This window comes from Sminthopsis crassicaudata, chromosome 1 (genome assembly GCF_048593235.1).
Source record: "Sminthopsis crassicaudata isolate SCR6 chromosome 1, ASM4859323v1, whole genome shotgun sequence".
NCBI classification, from domain to species: domain Eukaryota; kingdom Metazoa; phylum Chordata; class Mammalia; order Dasyuromorphia; family Dasyuridae; genus Sminthopsis; species Sminthopsis crassicaudata.
The window spans coordinates 616,283,020-616,305,350 of record NC_133617.1 but is presented as its reverse complement, the minus strand read 5'-3'; the positions used below and the strand labels follow the sequence as shown (position 1 = coordinate 616,305,350).

The following is a 22,331-nucleotide window of genomic DNA, read 5'->3' as shown; positions in this document are numbered from 1 at the left end:
TTGAACTTTTAAAACAAGTTATTTCATGAGTGCAGTTTTTCTGAAAGGAGCACTAGGGTTGAACTAGGAGCTGAACCCCAGGTTCCCATCTCGATGGTGATTCTTTTATTGGGGAGAGAGGATGAGGCATTGGGGTTAAGTGACTTGCTCTGAATCATGTAGCTGGTAAGTGTTGTGTCTGAGATTGTATTTGAACTCAGGTCCTCCTGACTCCAAGGCTGGTGTTGTATCCACTGTGACATCTAGCTGCTCCTATATGGCTATTCTTAATACTTGGGTGAGTAGTTAGTTTTTTGGGATGATTTAGGGACTTTCAGATAGAAGTGAGATGAATAAGGACTTTTTATGATTTTTAATAATAATCTTTAATCACATTGCTGGGTTTCGTTCTCCCATTGACCCTCTTGATTATAGACTGGTTACTTATTGAAGATAGTCCAGGATTTATAACCTAGCAGTATTTGATCTTTTGTTTCTTTGTTTTCAGTGGCCAAAAAAAAAAAAAGTTTTTGGAACAATGGAAATAAATAGTAATGTCTCTTTGATTCAATTTCCTTGTTTCTAATTGGCATTGTAAAGTTATGCTTAAACTATCTCATAGAATTTTTATGGGGAGTAGAAAGACTATAAAATGAGGTGCTGTGGATGTGTGAAAGAATATGTGAACAGTTTTGTCTATAGTTGCTGCGCTCATTTGAAAATTTCCATTTCTTTTGTTAGCATTAGATTGCACTGTATCTTTTTCTATAAAGATTACTTAACCTAGCGTGGTTTTCAGAACACTTTTGGGGGCTAGGGTAGCTAGCTATTTAATTCTATTTTAAAACATTTAAAACATGTAGATAGACTATATTGATTTTTCCTATCTTTTCCTTTCCATCCTCAATTATAACTTTCTATTTAATCAATGTGCTAGAGTAAATTAGATTATTAATACTTTTCTAATTCTAAACCTCATATTTACTACAAGTAGAGGTTGGTTAAAAACAGGTGAAGTCTGGTAACTATTGGTAATGCTAGGGTTATGTTAGAACTTCTTAGGCAGTTGTGAAATAAAAGAGACTAAATTTTCAATACTTTATGTTAAAACTATAAACATTGTACTGTATTAGAGATTTAAGGGTAATAGCATAATAAAGCAGTTTTTTCCCCAGACTCCATACCTTAGAATGTCTCCACTTATCTAACATCAGAAGTTATTCCAAAATGTTTTAAAATTGAATTAAATTTAATTATTGATCATAGTTGAAAAAATAGACATATATCAATTTGTGGATAGGGATAAATTGTCAATAATTTGAAGATAATTACTTCTTTAACATACTTTCTATAAATGTCAACTACTACTTTCATATATAAAGATTTTTCAACTGAATTTAAACTCTCCCATCTGATTGCCTTCCTTCCTTCACGTCCCAACTAAGATCTTATCTTCTATAAGAAACCTCCCAGAAGTTTTTATCAAATAGTGAATTCTTATCCCAGAAACTGGTCTTTGGATTTATTAAACAATAGATGACTATAGTCACTGACTACTCTTTTCTTTGTGCCTAACATACTCCATTGATCTACTACTTTATTTCTTATCTAGTGCCAAATGGTTTTGATGACTGCCACTTTATAATACAGTTTCTGGTTTAGTATGGCTAGGTTACCTTTGATTGGTGTAGCTCAGAATAAGTAGATTTATTTAGATAGAAATGTCATTTTCCTTATATTAGTTCAGTTTATCCTTGAACAACTGATATTTTTCCAGTTTTATATTTGTGTGAAATGTTTTGAAATTGTGTTTTTATATAGTTACTAGGTTTGTCTTGGCAAGTAGACTCCCAAATATTTTATATTGCCTATAGTTATTTAAATGGAATTTCTCTTTCTACCTCTTACTACTGGGTGATATATAGAAATGCTGATTATTTATGTGGGTTTATTTTATATTCTGCAACTTTGCTAATTCTTTCCCCTAGTTTTTTAGTTAATTCTCTCAGATTCTTTTAAGTATACCATCATATCATCTTCAAAGAGAGATAGTTTTGTTTCCTCATTGCCTGTTCTAATTCGATTTCTTTTTCTTCTCTTATTGCTAAAGCTAACATTCTAGTATAGTATTGAATAATAGGCATCCTTCTTTCATTCTGATCTTACTGGAAATGCTTCTGACTTATCACCATTACTTGTAATGTTTATTGTTGATTTTTGATAGATGTTGCTTATCATTTTAAAGAAAATTCCATTTATTCCTGTGTTCTCTCGTATGATTTCTGTTAGTTTTGTTATTGATATGATCAATTATATTGGTAGTTTCTATAACATTGAACCATCCCTGCATTCCTGGCATAAATCCCACATGGCTTAAATGTATTGTCCTGGTGATAAATTGCTATAATCTTTTTCCCTAATGTTTTAATATTTTATATTCATGCTAATATTTTATTTAAATTGTTTGCATCAATTCTCATCAGGAAATTTGTCTCTAAATTTTCTCTTTTTTGCTCTTACTTTAGGTATCAGCACAGTATGTCGTAAAAGGAATTTGGCAGGATTCCTTTACCTAATTTTTTCAAAAAACTTTATATAGCATTATAATTAATTATTCTTCAAATGTTTATTAGAATTTAATTGTAAATCCATCTATCCCTAGAAATTTTTTCTTAGGGAGTTCATTGATTTTTTTTTTCCTAAATGGAATTATTTAAGTAGCTTAGTTCCTCTCTATTAATCTGGGGGATTTATATTTTTGTAACTATTAATCTATTTCAATTAGTTATCAGATTTATTGGCATATAGTTGGGCAAATAGCTCCTCATTATTGTTTTAATTTCCTCTACCAATGGGTAGTGAATTCATCCTTTTCATTTTTAATACAGGTAATTTTTCTTCTTTTTTTCTAATCAAATTAATCAAAGATTTATCTATTTCATTGTTTTTTTTTTTCTTAAAACTAACTCTGTTTTATTTATTAATTCAATAATTTTCTTACTTGGAGTTTTTTTTCTTTCTTTCTTTCTTTTTTTTCCTAAGGCAATTGGGGTTAAATGACTTGTCCAGGGTCACATAGCTAGAAAGAATTAAGTGTCTAAGGTCAGATGTGAACTCAGGGCTTCCTGACTTTAGGACTGGTGCTCTATCCACTGCACCACCTAGCTGCCCCATAATTGGAGATTTTAAATTTGTTCTTTTTCTAGCTTTTTTAGTTGCATGCTTGATTATCATATTCTAAACCCTCTGATCCTTTAATATAGAACCTGCTAAATAAGTCCTGATTAATCCTGACTGTAGCTCCTTGGTGTTTGAATTGTTTCTTTTTGGCTGCCTACAGTATTGATAATTTTTTGAAAGATGTTGTCCAGGCTCTTTTTTTAGGTTGTGACTTTCAGGAAACCAAATAATTCTTAAATTTTCTCTCCTAGATCTATTTTCCAAGCCCAATGAGGTATTTTATATTTTCTCCTGTTTTTTCATTACTGTAATTTGTATTGATTCTTAATGTCTCATAGAGTCATTTCCTTCCACTTGCCTAATTCTGATTTCTAATGAATTATTTTTTTCAGTGAGCTTTTTTTTTTTAACCTTTTTTTTTTTTCAGTTTTGCCTAATTTTACTTTTAAAAGAGTTATTTTCTTCAAATGGATCCCTCCTATTTTGCCAATTCTATTTTTTAAGGAGTTTTCTTCAGTCAGTTTTTGGACTTCTTTTTCATTGCTGTTGATTTTCTTTTCATAATTCTCCTACATAATTCATTTCCTTTTTTTTTTTCTTCTACATCTCTTACTTGATTATTAAAATCCTTTTTGAGCTTGAGACCAGTTCATATTCCCCTTTGAGGCTTTACATGTAGGCATTTTTTATTGCTGTCCTCTTCTGAATTTGTTAATATTCCCTGTTACCATAATAACTTTTTATGGTCGGGGCTTTTTTTTTTCTCTCTTTATTTTTTTAAAAAGTTGAGCTCTGCTCCTAGGGCACTGGAGACACAGTCACATGCTTCTTTTGCTGAAAGATAGGGGCCTGGAAGTTTGCCTATTGCCCTGGGTTGGCCCAGCTTCCTCTGTGCCACTGACCTGTTGAGCTAGGACTTAGAACTGCGAATAATAGACTCCAACTACATTACTTTTCTTAGCTTTAGTTTCCTCATTTGTCAGAGGGGAGAGTAATATAACCTGTAGTACTTGTCTCATAAGTTTGTTGTGAAGAACAATGGAGATGATCTACGCAAAGAGTTTTGCAAACTTCATTCAAAGCTCATTATTAATGTACAATTTGGTAGCATTAAAAAGTACATCAATAAAAAGAATATTAAAAACTCCACGTAGAAAAGCTAAGATGCATATATAGAAAGTACTTGGAGGTCAATTCTGGAATAATCTAAGACAAAACTTTCCAAGCATTATTTGTTAAACAATGTAATAAGAGTTATTGTGGAAAGCAGTGAGATTTTTTTCCATTGGGAAGACAACTTGAAGGTTGATGAGATTTCAAGAAATAGGTTTTATATTGTCTACCAATTAAACTAAGCATTCTTTAAATACTTCTCATTTGCTTGGTAGAGATATACTGTTTAGATAATACAGGGTTTGTTAATTTGTAGCTCTTAGGAAAAAGGATAGAACAGGTTGATAAAACTCCATTACAGAATAATATTGAAGAAATATAGTAGAGGAGTTCTAAGTTTTAGGTGAGGTCCAAGATGGAACAGCGAATGCAATGACTTGCAGGTGTATAATAGATACATAATAAGTGTTTGTGAATTGAATTATGGCTGAATCAGAGGATAGGAGTTCAGATGTGAACTTTGATGTTTACTTCCTGTGCACAAAACCACTTTGTTTCCATGAGCCTCAGTTTTTCTGTCTCAGAAAAAAAGGGATTGAATTAGATATAGGCCTCTGAGGGTCTTTCTATCTCCATTACTATAATCCTGTGAACCTATGTTGAGGAGATAGTAAATTACCAATATGCAGTGGGGAATAATATGAAACTTGACTAGAATGGGAGGGTGGCCCCAGATTGTGGAACATACTGAAACCAGGATACAGGGTTGTAACTTTACTCTTGAACTAGTACAGAATCATGTTTATGCTGCTAGGTTTATTTAGGAGGATTAGGCATAGTATGCCTTTTCTGAAAGGTTCCCAGCCTTTAATAGAGCTGGTTTTGATCAATATCATGTTTCTAGATTTTAATTTCTGTTTGGTCTATTCTAGGGCTCAGGGAGTCTGCTATTTGGGTTAGATTTACAATTTCTTCTTCCAGGCTATGTTCTCTTCTTTCAGATTTTTTTCTTTTTCTTTTTTGCTTCATTTCTTCTAGGTATTTATACAGTCCTTGTAGATAATCTCTTATTTCCCTTTGAATCTCTGCTTAGTCTTGTTGTAGAGTTATTGTCTCTTTCTTTTGGGGGAATCTTAAGATTTGCAATTGTTTTTGACAATTATTGATGTCTTTTTTTAGTTCATTCACTTCTTCAGCTTTAGTTCCTATATTGTGGCTTTTTGCTGGGGCCAGGCCCAACCAGATTCTGGGCTTTTGGGTGTGATGTTGTTTCTAATTGGTCTCAACCTGGATCTCCTGGGTTCTCCTGCTAACTTCCACTTCTTAAAATTAAGCTCCCCTGAATCTTCGACGTTCAGAGCACTGGATATTTCTGTCCCTCTGTGGCATTTCAGGATAGAATGGTAGGTTCTTGTAGTTCACCCATATTGTTCCAATGTTTCTCCCTCCCTGTTATACATGAAGTTTCAGAATTCTATGTCAAATCAACATTTCCTTATTTGTAGGTTGATTGCTTCATGGAAACTTTCTTGTCCTCAAAGCTTTTAATTGGTTTTGCGTTACCATCAGCTGATTTTTGCTCAGGGAAGCAAACTCATCTTTATATTAGTCAGAGTCAAACAATTAGGAAGAAAAACCTACTGCAAAAATTTATTTGTGCAAGCCACAAACCAATAAAGTTTTTGTGTTATTCACTGGTAAGAATTTTCTGTGCTACTACTGCCTTTCATTAGTATTAAAAAAAATAGGAAAAAACTTTGGACATGACTGGTTGTTAGTATTAAATCAAATAATGTCAGTGAAAAGGCTTTGGAAAGTTTTTTAAAGTGCTTTACTCGTGTATGGCAGCATTATTATTTATTTTTATTATCGAAGATTCATTGTGCTTATAACATATGCTTCAAAGGAAGCTCTCAAAGCCACACGTGTATTTTTCTGAGGGAAGTTATAGTTTGTATATACTTAGATATTGAATGTCCAAACTTGAATGTTTGTGAACTGCCCATATATCTGGACTAATTGTATTTCTGCCTGTACAAATCAGATAGTAAACATGCAGAAATATAGAAGCCAAGAACAATGTGTGCAGATTTGGAGGTGATGTTGGGGTCCCTTTGCAAATTTTGGCCCATAGAGTAAGGCCAGCTGTTCATTTGTTTCATGACTAGGTTTGGAATCCATCCAGTTGCAGGCCGAATGCCTGGTCAGCTGAATGTACTTCTAGCTGAAGCTGGGGTCCCATATGACATTGTGTTAGAAATGGATGAGATCAATCATGATTTTCCAGGTAAGAAGAGGTGGAGAAGTAGCTTCAAAAACTGTTTTAATGAAATTGTACTGAAGTGAGACAAAAGCAAGACCATGAGAATGATGAAATATTTGCTACTCAAAAAAAGACAATATTGCATAAAATAATAATTTTTTGTATGTTGGTGTTTTGGGGGGAAGACAACAAAAGGTTAGCAAGTCTACTTAACACTTGTCAATCTGAAATTTCCTTGTCTACCCTTTATACCAATTTATATTTTGCAGGATAAGTTTATAAGTAGAATATGATTTTATGAGTCTTAGTGCTAGTCTATTACTGCTATTGATTAATTTCTGGATGGTTTGTTATTTTTATGTTATGTGTAGCATTGCTGAAATTAAACTAGTTTGCTGTTCTGATAACTTAGTAAATAAAGCATCTTGAATATAGAAGGAGGAGGACAGCATGTATTTTAGTGACACTCTAGAATTGTTTTTATATTTTAGCCCTTAAAGATATTTTCATTTAGCTACTGTAGGAATTAATTTATTTGAATGTCCATGTCCACAAAGTTTTACTTTAACTAAAAATGACATTGAAAATAAAGAAAATAGTCAGAAAATGGACTTAATTGTGGATATAATTACAATGGATGATTAATAATTATTTCAGTGACCCTAATTTGTTTGTTGTAAATTTAAAAATGAGATAACATCAAAAATAATGCAACTGAAATATTTTTTGAAATTATTTAGATTAAGCTTGTCATTGAAAAGACAGCTACTGTAAATTATTAAAGGAAGAGTTAAAATGATATACTTAAGTATTTAAAATCTTCATTTTCTTTCTTTTCTTTTATCATGTAGATACTGATTTAGTCCTTGTAATTGGTGCAAATGACACCGTTAATTCAGCAGCTCAAGAAGATCCCAATTCTATTATTGCTGGGATGCCAGTTTTAGAAGTCTGGAAATCAAAACAGGTAAAAGTTCAGAGACCTATTTTAAAGAAAGTTTTAATTTACATTTTAAGGACCAAATTGCCTTCTATTTCATCCTATAAAATAGTAGGTGCCTAGATCTGTTATCGCAGAGGTGTTAAACACTGCTTGTGGTAGGCTGCATGTAACTCACAATACTGCCACAAGTATTGTCTGAACCAGATAAATGAGGAATATTTATCAAAACAAATAAAAATTCAATAAAACATAGATAGAATTACATTCTAAAGTTGTCAATATAAACTCCCTTAGAGAGGGATCCTTATGTACATTTTAGTGGCTCCAGTTTCTATTTGAATTTGATATTATTGGGTTAGAGCATAGTGTTATTATGAAATTGGGGTTTGGGTTTTTAATTTCTTTATGGATTGCATTGTGTTCCATGGTTATAAACTTAACTCAGGTGTATGTCTCTGGCTGTGAATATAAGTAAGTGAGAAGGCAGATTGAACTGTATAAATTCAGTACCTCAGCAGGAAAAATAATTTATACCATTTGACTATAGCTGAATGAAATCCAGATTGAGGGTGGTATAAGTAAGTAAAAACAACTGAATTATTTTGTGATAGCAAATCAGTAATGCCACTTTCATATATGAAGGATAGAATGTATTTTCCTCTGTTATTTTACAAGAGAGTTTGAATGTCATTGATATACATTGTCTTACAGAAAGGTGACCCAATTCTAAAAAAAAGGAGCTACTTTTCAATGAATTTAATTTTACTTGGACACATTATTTCTGAGCAGTTTAATGAAGGCAGCTTGTAGGAAATTCAAGGCATTTAGCAAACAGGTGTTTCTTTTTCCCACTCCAAATGTGATTTTGATGGCAATAGACATATTTTTGTAAATGGGAGAAAAAAACCATTTAAATTTATGTTTTTGTGGCCCAAGTTAAAACAAAACAAATGGAAACAATGTACTTTTGAGTTACAATAATATTCACCTTCACTTTGAGCTCATGGTGAGTAGATAGAGTTAGTCTCAGAGACAAGAAGACATTGGGTTCAAGTGTCACTTCTGATAGAAAAAAGCTTGGTGACCTTTGTCTAGTTACTTCAACTGTCAATCTCCTGGGAACTCTAAGTTGCAGAGAAAGTGCTGACCTGCATCAAAAGAGGATGTTTCCATATCCAGGAATTCTGTTTTAGTAAAATCACAGATCTGAATCCTAGCCATCCCCTATCTCTTTTATAGATGTAGTGTATTTAGGAACTAGGTTACAGTTTGTGTTAAGTAAATATAGATGATGTGAATCCTTGCATATCTGTGTTCAAAGTTTATTGCATCATCAATTTATAATTGCATGTCTCCTGGGGATGGAGAAGAGGAGTATAACTTTCAACAGTACTGTGTGTGCTATATATGAAAAGATTTTTCAGTATCTACTTTCTAAAGAATTTCATGTCCAAAAGCTACAGAAAGCTTGCTTATTTTTTTCTAAAAAGTGACAATAGTAACCATTTTTATCTAGATTGGCCCTAGACTTGCATCATGCTATATGTATGTGGTTATTGTAAGATATCCATAGCATATGAAATTAAAGTTTATCTTCGTTGTTCTTTTTATTTTGTTGAAATATAGTGCTGGAGTAATGGTCTCTTATTTTTTTCTTTTTGAAAGATTGAGTCTACCCCTAGAAGTCTTCTGTACTGGAAAATTTTGACATTTTGAAATCTAGTAACTAAAAGGTTGAATTAGAAATCCTACCCTAATTTCCTCTTAAATGTACCTAAAATTTTAAAATAGAAACTCATACACTCTCTAGTCCTCATTTATTTTGATGTCCTAATGTTAAAGGAATGAATGATTCATGTTATTAAAATAATAAAAAAACCTTGTGTTTCAGGTAATTGTTATGAAGAGATCTCTGGGAGTTGGCTATGCTGCAGTGGACAACCCAATATTCTATAAACCCAATACTTCAATGCTTTTGGGGGATGCCAAGAAGACCTGTGATGCTTTACAGGCAAAAGTTAGGGAATCCTACCAGAAGTAGATAATCTGTAGCCATTGTCTTCAACTAAAAGAAAAGAAGAAAATCTGTATATTATGTCTTTGAGAAAGACAAGACTCTGAAAAATATGAAGAGGACAGATACCATTCAATGTAATGAACTGTCACAGTTTTTAAAAGGAGTATTAAAGATATATCTTTCTTTGCATGTATTTGATATGATGAGTCAGAAGCATTTTACAAAAAGACAATATCATTTTAGGTGAAATTCAGTTGAGAAATTTTTTCTCTCTTCACTATTAGTAGCCAACAGTTTTTCAAAAAGGAAAAATACGGTATTTTAGAACATTTAGCATTAGACTAAAAATAGGTTGTGATGTAAACATTGTAATCACCTGTATTCCAAATTTTTTTTTTTTTTTTTAATCAAAGCTTTATCTACTCTTGAGTGTACCCTTAAGCCATATCCAACTTTCATTTTTTCAGTCTGCTATTTCAAAACCTGAGTTTTGGGGTTATTTTTGTATAATGTACTCTTAATAGCTCAGCTAAACTCTGAAATTCTGGAAAACATTAAAGTTATTGGCATTCATGTGTTCCACTGGAAGCTATGTGTTGAGCCATGATGAAATATACCAATTTGAAATCTGTTTCGCTTTTAAAATTTAACTCCCTTTATGATATTATAATAACTCTTTGAGTTCATATGGTAAGTTTAGTTGAGTACTCAATTTATATTGTGTAGGGCTGTTTTATTTTTATTAAGTGCACTTGAGTGGAATTCAAATATTTGACTAATAAAATGAATTTATCATGTTTGCATAATGATGTAGCAACTGTTTCTGGTGACAAAGGCTAAATACAGATAGTTTTACTTGTGTTAGAAAGCATTAACATCTGGGGAAGACATGCTACTATGAAGTAAATGAAATGAATCCATCTTAACTGTTTATAAAAATAATTTTTCAAATCATTGTGTCGGGTTTTTTGTGTGATGACATTTGAAAAAAAAAAGAGCACTTTTTTCACTACCTCTGTATTTATTCAAATACCAGTTAAAAGAAAATGACCCTCCCTTTTTGAAGCAGAAATATAGATTGTTGGTTGATCTTGTCTGCTATGCCAAAAGCTTCATATATTTTTGACTTTGAGGAAACAGTGTACACAAAGAATAAAAAACATTTATATAAATTTTGAGATTTATTTTCCTCTACAGAATTCAGCTATCTTCTTTTGTCAACAGTAGATATGGTATATAAAATCATGATGAAACAAAAAAAAATTTGTTTTCATCATGTCATTTGAAAGATTTACTTAGTAGGTAAACATTTTATGTTTCTATGTGCCTCATTAAGCTCAGTGTTTTCTATGAATAGGAAGGCATCTTTTCCTTTATATTTTAAGTAACAAATGTAATAGATCACAATTTACTTTTAACTTCAGTATTATATTTTATCATGAAAATTTCTTTCCTGATACTATTTCAGTGTGGTAGGGAAGTATATATGGGGGAGTGGAGACATTTATTTTTTGGAGATAGCTGTTAAAATAAGATTACACCAAAAACAGCCAGATTATACCTTAAATTATTATTTTTGTTGCCATTTGTAGTAGTCTTTTTTTGACAAATCTCTTTTTCCATCGGAAATTTCCAATGATCTCACACTTTTGCTACTTGATAATAAGCCTTTGTAATACAGTCCTGTTAAATGAAATGAAAATTAAATTCAAAGTGGTTCTATTTGATAGATTTATTTTTTAGTTTATTGCTTCTCTTACTAGTCTTTTTAAACTGGTGATCTTAACATTATGAATTACAGTAAAATTTTTAAAATGCTCAACTCATTTTGTTTCCACATAAGAATATCCACATTAGTGAATATTCTTTTTCACCCTCTCTACTGTCTTACATTTTGTAGTAGTGAAGCATTTGAGTGCCTCTATTATTCACTATATATTTTTGCTTCTGAGGCACACATGATGCATATTGCTTTCATATTTTGACATTCATGTAGTCTTTAGTTTCTAGTATCCATGGGTCCTTTGTGGTTTTCTTTTCTTCTGGAGTGGATTATTTGTTTTGGAATCAATCACTTTGCTAAATAGGCCTCCAAATGTTTTAATAAATGATGCCTAAAATGTTTTGTGGATTTAACTATTTTTTTCTTCATGAATCTCTAAGTCTTTCTGCTACAATATGAAACTCCTTTGCTAACATTAGCAATTTCTTCTCTTTGTCCAATAGATAGGAAAATTGGATTAGGACATGTTGGTAAATTGACTTAGAGCCTTCAAGAATGTAATACAAATCAAAGCAGAGACTTTAATTTTATATGTGGATAATTTTACATATGGAATCACTTATACAAATCATCTAATAGGAAGTTTTAAGCTAAAACTCAATCTGTCCAATCCCATGAATGTCCTCTTTATAGTTAATTTATCAAAACCCTTATGTAGTATGTTATCAATAAACAACTTTTCCAACTTTTCAGGCAACAAAGTCGATGCATTAAAACATTAGTTTTGAGAAGATAAATAGGGCAGCTCTGTTGTAAATCTAGAAAGATCGCTTCAAGTATTTAATTTGTAGGCCTTGCCAGTATTGGGGAAACTTCCAACAAATGTGATTAGTCTAGAATGGTAGCAATTTGTATAACCTAGCTGCTCTTGAGGTTTTTCAAAGGAAACAAGTATTAGGTTAATTAGCAAAGGAAAAATCCCTTCAAGGAAAGCTTTTTATAGCCTTGCTTTAATAAAGAGGCAGAAACTCATATTTGCATTTAAGAAACATTCAAGATCCCAGTGTTCAATCTGTTATCTCTTAAGTAACATCCAGACTGACCATTTATGAAGAAAAGTTTCATAGCAGGCTAAAGAACTGAACTTTCAGAGTTGTACTCCTTTATCCCCTATATCTAGAGGATCATAAATGGTTCATATTATTTTCTCCAATGTTGGAAATGAAAACTTTTCAATGGGAAAGAAAGTAACTTGTAATACAGGAATAAGGAAGCCAATATTTTAAAGCATAATAAAATGCTCATTGCTTGATTGATTTATAAAGCAAAATTTAAAGAAAGAATTAGGATTTTAAAATTGAAAGGGACTTTAGGTGTCATTCTGTTCAATTTTTTGCTTAAAAGCAGGAAATATCTGTAAGATCCCTGATAGGTGGTCTTCCTTTACTTGAATATTTCTGGGGACAAAGGACCTTTTTTTTCCCCCTAGAGACAACACATTCTGTTCTGAAGGGAGTTCATTCCTTTAGTGAGTTAATTAATATCTTTGATCCTGTAATGTTTATAATGTTTGAAATCAGTATCTAATCTCTCACCCACCTACTAGTTCTTTACATATTTGAAGATGGGGATTATGCCTCTAAATATTTTTTAGGTTAATTATTCCCAGTTTTGGCAGTTGATCTTATGCCATAGTTTTTAGTCCTTTCACTCTCCTGCTGACCCTCCTCAGAACCTATAATAGCTTTAAATGCAAAAGAACAGTGTGTGATAGGACTCTGTTCTCTTTTGCAAGATACTGATGATCCTTTAGCCTGAGATTGTATTAGGTTTTTCTTTAGTGCCTCAAAGGAAAACTATAGAATTTTTGCTCTGTTCTAGGTTGAAAGAGATCAATATCTGGAGATCTAGAGGGAAGGAAGAATGAAAAAAAAAAGATACTAGCATAATTGAAGTGGATAATTTTTTTGGGAAGTAGTGAAGAACTTAGAGTTCTGCAGATCTCTATAGAGTTGAGGCAGCAGGTAATGGAGATAAATGTTTGTTAGAAGATATTACATGAAAAAGAGCACTGAATTTAGAATCAGGAAAATTGGGTTTGAGTTTATTACACTTGATTGTGTGACCTGTTGTAAGTACCTTAATCTCTTTGTACTTCATAGTCTCTGTCTATAAAATAGGATCAAGAGCACTTACCTTACAATGTTAAGATCAAATGAATTATTTAGAAAACCTTGCAAATCTCAAACTGTTACATAAGTGTGTGCTATTATCATAGGAAGATTAATCTGTAGGTAGAGTATAGGTTGGATTAATTTGGGAAAATATAATAAAAAGAGGAAGACAAGTAATTTAGATTGCAATGGTTTAATCTAGGTATGGCTGATGAGGTCCTGGTTAAGGATGAAGGCCAAGGAAATAGAAAAGAGAAATCTCTTCTCACCCACCCCCTCCTAGTTGGTGATTTTATCAACTCATTTGGGTTCAATCCATCACATAGATTAGCATTTATACCTATACAGCATGTCCCAAAAATCTCAATGCCATTTTTAATTTTTAAAAGGCACTAAGATTTTTGGGATGCCTTCTATTTCCAATTCTAGTATCTCCCTTCACTTCAGTACCACATTTGTGTCCCTTGTGTGTCTTGGTATTGAATTTCATACTCAATATATCCCAAACTGCCCCTCCCATCTCTCACAAACCTGCCCTTCCTATTTCCATTGATAACAGGATTATCCTTTAACTTTTGACAATTCTCCCATCAGTTAAGTCTCTAAAACCTTCTAGCATTTAACCCTTTCACACCGACTCACAGTAACATAACCTTTCACCTAGACTATTATAATATTCTTTTAATTGATCTTCCTATTTTTTCACTAGATGGCACAGTATAGAACCCTGGGCTTTCCTCAAGAAGACCTGAGTTTGTATGTGATCTTAGTCACTTACTAGCTGTATGACTATGTGAAAGTCACTTAATTTCTCTCTCTCTCTCTCTCTCTCTCTCTTTCTCTCTCTCTCTCTCTCTTTCTCTCTCTCTCTCTCTCTCTCTCTCTCTCTCTCTCTCTCTCTCTCTCTCTCTCTCTTTTTCTATCTCTTTCTCTCTCTCTCTCTCTCTCTCTCTCTCTCTCTCTCTCTCTCTCTCTCTCTCTCTCTCTGCTGAGACAATTGGGGTTAAGTGACTTGCCCAGGGTCACACAGATAGGAGAAGTATTACGTGTCTGAGGTCAGATTCGAACTTAGGTCCTTCTGATTTTAGGGCTGGTGTAAAATGAGGATAATAGAAGCACCTAAATTCCAGGGTTGTGAGGATCAAATGAAATAATTGTAAAATGCTTTATTTAACATGATGCCTGGCATACAGTAATTGCTATATAAATATTATTATTATTATCTCCCTTCTTCAATCCAAACTTTACAAAACTGCTAACATAGTGTTCCTAATTTATAGAACTAACCATGTCATCCCCTTACCCAAAAACCTTCTGTGGTTCTCTTCTGCTTATAGCAGAAAATTCAAACTCCTTAACACAATATTTAAGATATTCTACAAAAAGACATATCTACATTTCTAATTTTATTTCATGCCACTCCCTTTCACACATTTTACTAAGAATCAGGCAAACTATACTATTTATTAGCTTTCCCCTAAACTTGACATTTGCCATCATTATATGTTCATGTAGACTATCATCCAGATTTAGAATATATCTTCTCAATAACTTTACAATCTTGCCCTTTTTTAAATCCTCAACTCATATGCCAACTTTGTGAAACATTACTTTATTCACTCCTTCTCTTCAGTGGCTATAAGTGTTTTTTCCTAAACATTTCCTAAAATACCTTGTCTGGATCTCTACTTTTCTTCTCTCTCCCTCTACCCCTTCCCTATTGTGCCTTACCTTATATTCTATCAAGGATATGCTGAATTCAGGTTCCAGTCACTTGTTAAGTTTTTAGTATGAGCATCTAAAGAACATTTGACTCAGATCCTACTACTAGGGATACATTCCCAAAAGAGGTCAAAGAGAGAAAGGTTTCAAATATATCAATATCTCTACAGCAGCATGAGTTTTTATAGTAGCAAAGACTTAGAAATAAACTAGATGGCCACTAGTTGAAAAATGGTTAAGCAAAATATGCTACATGAATGTAAGGGAATATTATTGTATTGTAAGAAATGATGAATATAGAAAATTGTGTGAAGGTTTATTTGACTGGTTGCAAAGTAAAGTAAGCATAATGAAAAAAACCATTATATTTTGACTATAAAGATGTAAGCAAACACTAGAAACAGAGTTTTGTAATTAAGATGACCATATGTGGCTCTAAAGAAATTAGGAAATGTTCCTGATGGATCCAACCATTTTGGATAGCAATTCAGAACTATGTCCAAAGAGTTATCAAACTGTGCATATCCTTCAGTCCAGTAGTGTTTTTACTGGGCTTTTATCCCAAAGAGATTTTAAAGGAGGGAAAGAGACCCACATGTGCAAAAATGCTTATGGCAGCCCTTTTTGTAGTGGCCAGAAACTGGAAACTGAGTGGATGCCCATCAGTTGGAGAATGGCTGAATAAGTTATGATATATAAGTGTAATGGAATGTTAATGTTCTATGAGAAATGATCAGCAGGATGATTTCAGAAAAGCCTGAAGAGAATTACATGAACTGATGCTGAGTGAAATGAGCTAAGTGAAATAACCAAGAGATCATTTTACACAGAAACAAGAAGATCATATGATAATCAATTCTGAGTGGCTCTCTTCAATAATGAGATGATTCAGACCAGTTCCAATGATCTTGTGATGAAGAGAGCCATCTATATTCAGAGAGAGAACTGTGGGAACTGAGTGTGGTTCACAACAGCATTTTTACTCTTTTTATTGTTGTTTGCTTACATTTTATTTTCTTTCTCATTTTTTTTCTGGTTTGATTTGATTTGTCTTGTGCAGCAAGACAATTGTATTAATATGTATATATATTGAATTTAACATACTTGCCTTCTGGGGAAAGGGGGAAGGGAGGTAAAATTGGAACACAAGATTCTGCAAGGATTAATTTTGAAGAATTATCCATGCATATGTTTTGAAAAAGAAAAAGCTTTAATAAAGAAAAAAATGTTCCTGCCTCCTTTAAAAAAATCAGCTATGAGGCACTAAGGTTGGGTAATATTACATATCCTGTAAAACTTAGTTGATAACTTTCTCAATTTTACTTGCTAAATTTCTTATCTCTATCTTGCTCATTATTATTCCTTGTTATGAATGATGACTACATAACTAGGAAAGGAATATATTTGGAAAAAATAAAGATGATATAGAAAACAAATGAGATTCATAAAAAAATAAAGTGTGGCATGTGCAAAAATATTTGTAGCAGCTCTTTTTATAGTGGCAAGGAATTGGAATTGAATGGATGCCCATCATCTGGGGAAAGGCTGAATAAATTATGTTATATAAATGTAATGGAATATTACTGTTCTGTAAGAAGTGACGAGCAGGCTGATTTCAAAAAAGCCTGGAAAGACTTACATGAACTGATGCTGAGTGAAGTGAATATAATCAGGAGAACATTGTATGCCATAAGAGTGAGATTATATAATGATCAACTGTGATGATCGTGGTTCTGAGCAATGTGGTGGTTAAAGGCAATTCCAGTAGACTTGTGATGGAAAATGTTATCTGCATCCAGAGAGAGAACTATGGAGACTGTAGATTAAAGCATAGTATTTTCACTTTTTTTTTTTTTTTTGTTGTTGCTTTGGTTGTTTTTTTTTTTTTTCTTTTAGCCTGATTTTTTTTGCACAACATGACATATACGGAAATACATTTTAAAATGATTGTGCATATTTAGCCTGTATCAGATTGCTTGCTGTCTTGGGGAGGGGTGAAGCAAAGGAGAGAGGGAGAAAATTTTGGAACAAAGTCTTAACAAAAAGAGAATGTTGAGAACTTTATATCTATTTGGAAACATAAAATATTGAGAAAAAAATAAAAGTGTGTAGCATTCCTATAGGAATGATTCTGTGGCTCTTTCCCTCCATTTATTTATTTCTTTTTAATACATGTAGTTTTATGAATCATGTTGAGAGAGAAAAATAGAGTAAAAGAGAAAAAATCATGAGAGAGAAAGAAAAAAAAAACAAAAAAAGAAATGAACATAGCATGTGTTGATTTATATTCAATCTCCATCGTTCTTTTTTTGGATGCAGATGTATTTTCTATCCAAAGTTTATTGGGATTACCTTGGATCACTGAATCACTGAATATAACCAAGTCTTTCATAGTTTATCATCATACATTATTGTTGTTATTGTGCACAATGCAATCCTGGTTCTGTTTATTTTACTTAGCATCCATGTACATCTTTCTAGGCCTTTCTAAAATCAGCTTATTCATCATTTTTTTATAGAACAATAATATTCTATTACCTCCATATACCACAATTTGTTCAGCCATTCCCCAATTGATGGGCATCTACTCATTTTCTAGTTCTTTGCTACCACAAAAAGAGCTGTTACAAACATTTTTGCACATGTGGGTTCTTTTTCTTTGGGATATAGACCTAGTAGTGTTACTGTTGGGTCAAAGGGTATGCACAGTTTTATAGTCCTTTGGACATAATTCCAAATTGCTCTCCAGAATGCTTGGATCATTCACAACTCCACCAACAAGGTGACAACATGGAGTTGTTTTAATTTATATTTCTATAATCAATAGTGCTTTTTTAGAGCATCTTTTCGTATGACTAGAGATATCTTCATCTGAAAATTGTCTATTCCTACTCTATCAATTGGGGAATGACTTGTATTCTTATAAATTTGACACATTTCTTTATATATTTTAGAAATGAGATCTTTGTCAGAAACACTGGTTGTAAAAACTTTTCCCCAGCTTTGTGCTTCCCTTTTAATCTTATTTCTGTTGGTTTTGTTTGTGCAAAACTTTTTTAATGTAATCAAGTTGTCCATTTTGTCTTTTATGATATACTCTAGTTCTTCTTTGGTCACAAATTCTTCCCTTCTCCAAATATTTGATAGATAAATTATCCTTTCCTCTCCTAATTTGCTTATGGTATCACCCTTTATGCCCACATCATTTTCCCATTTGACTTTATTTTGGTTAAGAGGTTTGTGATGAAGGTTTATGTTGAGTTTGTGACATTATTTTTCAATTTTCTCAGTCGTTTTTGTTAAATAGTGAGTTCCTATTCCTGAAACTGGAGTTTGGGGGTTTATCAAATACTAGATTACTATATGTCGTGATTATTGTGTCATGTATATTTAATCTATTCCACTGAACCACTATGTTTCTTAGGTAGTACCAAATGGTTTTGATGACTGATGCTTTATAATATAATTTTAGGTCTGGTGGTGCTAAGCCACCAGTCTTTGTATTTTTTCATTAATTCCCTTGACATTCTTGACCTTTTATTCTTCCAGATGAATTATTTTTATTATTTTTTCTAGTTCTATAAAATGATTTCTTGGCAGTTTGGTGGCATGGCATTGAACAAATAGAACAATTTAGGCAGAATTGTCATTTTTATTATATTAGTTTGACTTACCCGTGAACATTAACTCAATAAGCTAAGAATATGGAGGAAAGTTAAATATAACAATCAGTTGCATAAAACACTTCCTTACAAAACAAAACATTTCCTTATTAGTCATGTTGTGACATAAAACAAACCAAAAATACCTCCAAGAAAAAGAAAATTAAAGTTAAACTTTGATCTGCATTCAAACTTCATGAGTTTTTTTTTTTTTTTTTTTTCTGAAGATAAATAGCATTTTTTCCATCATAAGTCCTTCAGAATTGTTTTGGATCATTGTATTGCTGAGAATAGCTAAGTCATTCATGCTTGATCATTGTATACTATTTCTATTACTGTATACAATGTTTTTTTGATTCTTCTCATTCCACTTTACATCAGTTCATGTAAGTCTTCCTACTTTTTTTCTAAAATCATCTTGCTCATCATTTCTTTTTAAAAATTATTACATCTTTTTATTTACAAAACATATGCAAGCTTAATTTTTTCAATATTGACCCTTACAAAACCTGTTCCAAATTTTCCTCTTGTTCCCCCACTCCCTCCCCTAGATGGCAAGTATTCCAATACATGTTAAATGTGTTAAATTATATGTTAAATCTAATGTATGTATACATATTTATACAGTTATCTTGCATTACAAGAAAAATTGGATCAAGAAGGAAAAAAAAACAAATGCAACCAAACAATAGAGAGAGTGAAAATGCTGTATTGTGGTCCACACTCAGTTTTCATAGTCCTCTTTCTGGGTATAGATGGCTCTTTTCATTACTGGACAATTGGAACTGGTTTGAATCAACTCATTGTTGAAGAGGGCCATGTCCATCAGAATTGATCATCATATATAGTCTTCTTGTTGCCATGTATAATGATCTTCTGGTTCTGCTCATTTCACTCAGCATCAGTTCATAACTCTCCAGCCCTTTCTGAAATCATCTTGTTGCTTACTTCTAACAAAATAATATTCCATAACATTCATATATCATAATTTATTCATCCATTCTCCAACTGATGGGCATCCATTCAATTTCCAGTTTCTAGCTACTATGAAAAGGGCTTCCACAAATATTTTTGCACATGTGGGTCCCTTTCCCTTCTTTAAGATCTCTTTGGGATATAAGCCCAGTAATAATACTGCTATGTCAAAGGGTATGCACAGTTTGATAACTTTTTGTTGCTCATCATTTCTTATCCATCACAATCACATGCCACAACTTGTTTTGTCATTCCTCAATTAATGGGTGTAATATGTTTATAATATTGCTTAATATATTAAAGCCAAAAATACTATAGTGGGATTTTAGCTTGTTTTAAGAGTGTAGTGTCCTACATTATCTGGCTTGATTCTGCTGTGATCAAGTCATATCTAAGTTATTGTTTTTAGTTCTCAGAAACATAACTTAGAGAGGACACTGATGAGCAAGAAAATACTTGAGAGATCAGGGCCTGGGATAGTAACATGTAAAGATCAATTAAAACATCTGAGAATGTTTAATCTGGAGAAAAGTAAGCTAAAGAGGGACATGAAATATTTTCAAGTCTTTGAAGGCTTGTTATATGGAGATGCTAATAGATTTCTTCTGCAGGGTCCCAGAGGGCAGCCTGGAGTATAATGAGTAGAAAAGTTACATCAGATTTAGGTTTTGTCATGAAAAACTTCCTAATAATTGGGCTGTAGAAAAGTGAGATTGGTTGCCTCAAGATGTAGTGGGGTAAATTCTCTAGTAGAGATCTAGGACAAGCTGCATATCCACTTGTTGGGAATGGTACAGAGTAGTTTGGGATGGATTGATGAGGTTGCTGTTGAGATCCTTTTCAACTCTGGGCTTTTGTGATTTTGTGAATAGTTCTTTTTTCTTACAGCACTGTGTCCTATAGGCAGTAACACCAAACTAATAAGAAACAAATGAAAATTTGGAATTAAAGGACTTCAGTTTAATTCACAGATCTGCTACTAGTTTTACCTGTGTGACCTTAAGCAAGTCACATTTTTGTGTCCTTTGATTATCCCCCTGAACTGAAGATGGGAGTGTTTCTGTTGCAGGCGGAGGGAGTGATGTGGATAAACTGTTGTGGCTAAAATATTGATCCCAGCAAGATTGGAGTGCTTCTCCTGTGGCAGCCTGAAGAACTATTTTCCTCTTGTCAGCCTTTGAGGGAGTAGTTGAAAAAAGTGGAACTGTCCTTGAAGAACCACATTTAATATTTTCCATTGGTGTGGAGAGGGGCATAACATACTTGAGAGGTAGGGCAGTTAGAGAAAGAGTGGGGAGAAAATACATGTAAATATAGCAACATGATGAAGATCGAGAGTAAAAAGGAAAAAGTATTCTCTTGAGCTGTTTGGTTATGGTGGTTCAGAAATATAAAGGTCAATAGTGAGTCTTGGAATTATGGTTCTGGAAGATTTTAAATGCGATGTTGACAAAAGAGAAATGCTAGAGTGGGGAGGAGATATGATAGCAGTGTCATTTTGTGCTGGCATGTTTTTCTTTTTCTTACACATTATATTTGGGGTAAAATTAATTTTAAAAAATTAGCCCTCTATTCAAAAAAAGGGCTATGGAGTAATTTTTGCCACAAAAAAGTAGATGCCCCATTATTTAAGTCATTTGAAACCTAACTGGATCAAGCACAGGGAGACAGATGATAAGGCATAATCATTTACCGGTCCTCTAGAGATCAGCTAAATGACCTAAGAAATCTGTTCCAATTAACTTTGCTGAGTTGTAGAGTTGTTTTTATGAAAGGCTATTTTTTTTCCTCCTATGAGGAACACAATGTACTCTATCATCTAATTTCTATTAGTTCATCTCCAGGGCTTTTGTATTAAATCTATCGCCAACACTCGAAAAGAAACATTAATTCATATTTGGAACTCCTCCTAAATAAAAAAACCAAAGGTCAAAAGATAATTTTCAAGAGCCACTAATCCTATCTTGCTAAGATCAGGCATTAGAAGTTATATTGTACTTTATTTTACTTACTGTATCAGAGAAACAAAGATATTTTTTCTAGAAACTATTTCTACCTATATTGGAAACACAACTGATTTCATTTTGTCATTGGAAAATAGAAAAGTGAAAGATCAATCAATCAGCCAGTCAATAAGCATTTAATTAAAGCACCTTTATCACCAGACAGTATGCTAGATTGGGGATACAAAGAAAAGAGCAAAAGTCCTTTTTCCTCAAGGAGATTATAGTTTAGCCAAATGAATAACATAATACACTTATATAGATGCATAAAAATCATACACAAAGCAGTTATAAGCAAACTTTTGGTGGGGCCAGGGAAGGTCTTATTGACAAAATGGTACTTGAGGTCATCTTGTGAATCAGAGGCAATTGCAGGAAAATTATTCTTATGTTCTTTCAATTAAATATGATTTTTCCTATGAATAAAAATCTATTTGAATAAACTTCATAGTTTTGTTCTTAATACACATATTTCCTTTTCCCTTATAGTTGTGTATCTTTGGAAGTTGGGCAGGGAGGGAAGACTGTAGGGAGAAGAAAAGAGAGTTTTGTCATTACTGTTATTGGAGAAAAGAAC

The 22,331-nt window shown here is 32.6% G+C and overlaps 1 protein-coding gene across 2 annotated transcripts in view; it reads left to right on the top strand.

Annotated features, from left to right (window-relative positions):
• The window catches only part of NNT (nicotinamide nucleotide transhydrogenase), a 100,862-nt gene extending 90,416 nt beyond the window's left edge, over window positions 1-10,446 (top strand). For both annotated transcript variants that reach the window (XM_074282560.1, XM_074282559.1), the window contains exons 20-22: window positions 6,441-6,559; window positions 7,387-7,502; window positions 9,370-10,446. In XM_074282560.1, the coding sequence (XP_074138661.1) occupies window positions 6,441-6,559; window positions 7,387-7,502; window positions 9,370-9,519 (385 nt within the window). In that variant the 3' untranslated portion in view covers window positions 9,520-10,446. The remainder of the gene's footprint in view (window positions 1-6,440; window positions 6,560-7,386; window positions 7,503-9,369) is intronic.
• Window positions 10,447-22,331: the final 11,885 nt, after the last annotated feature.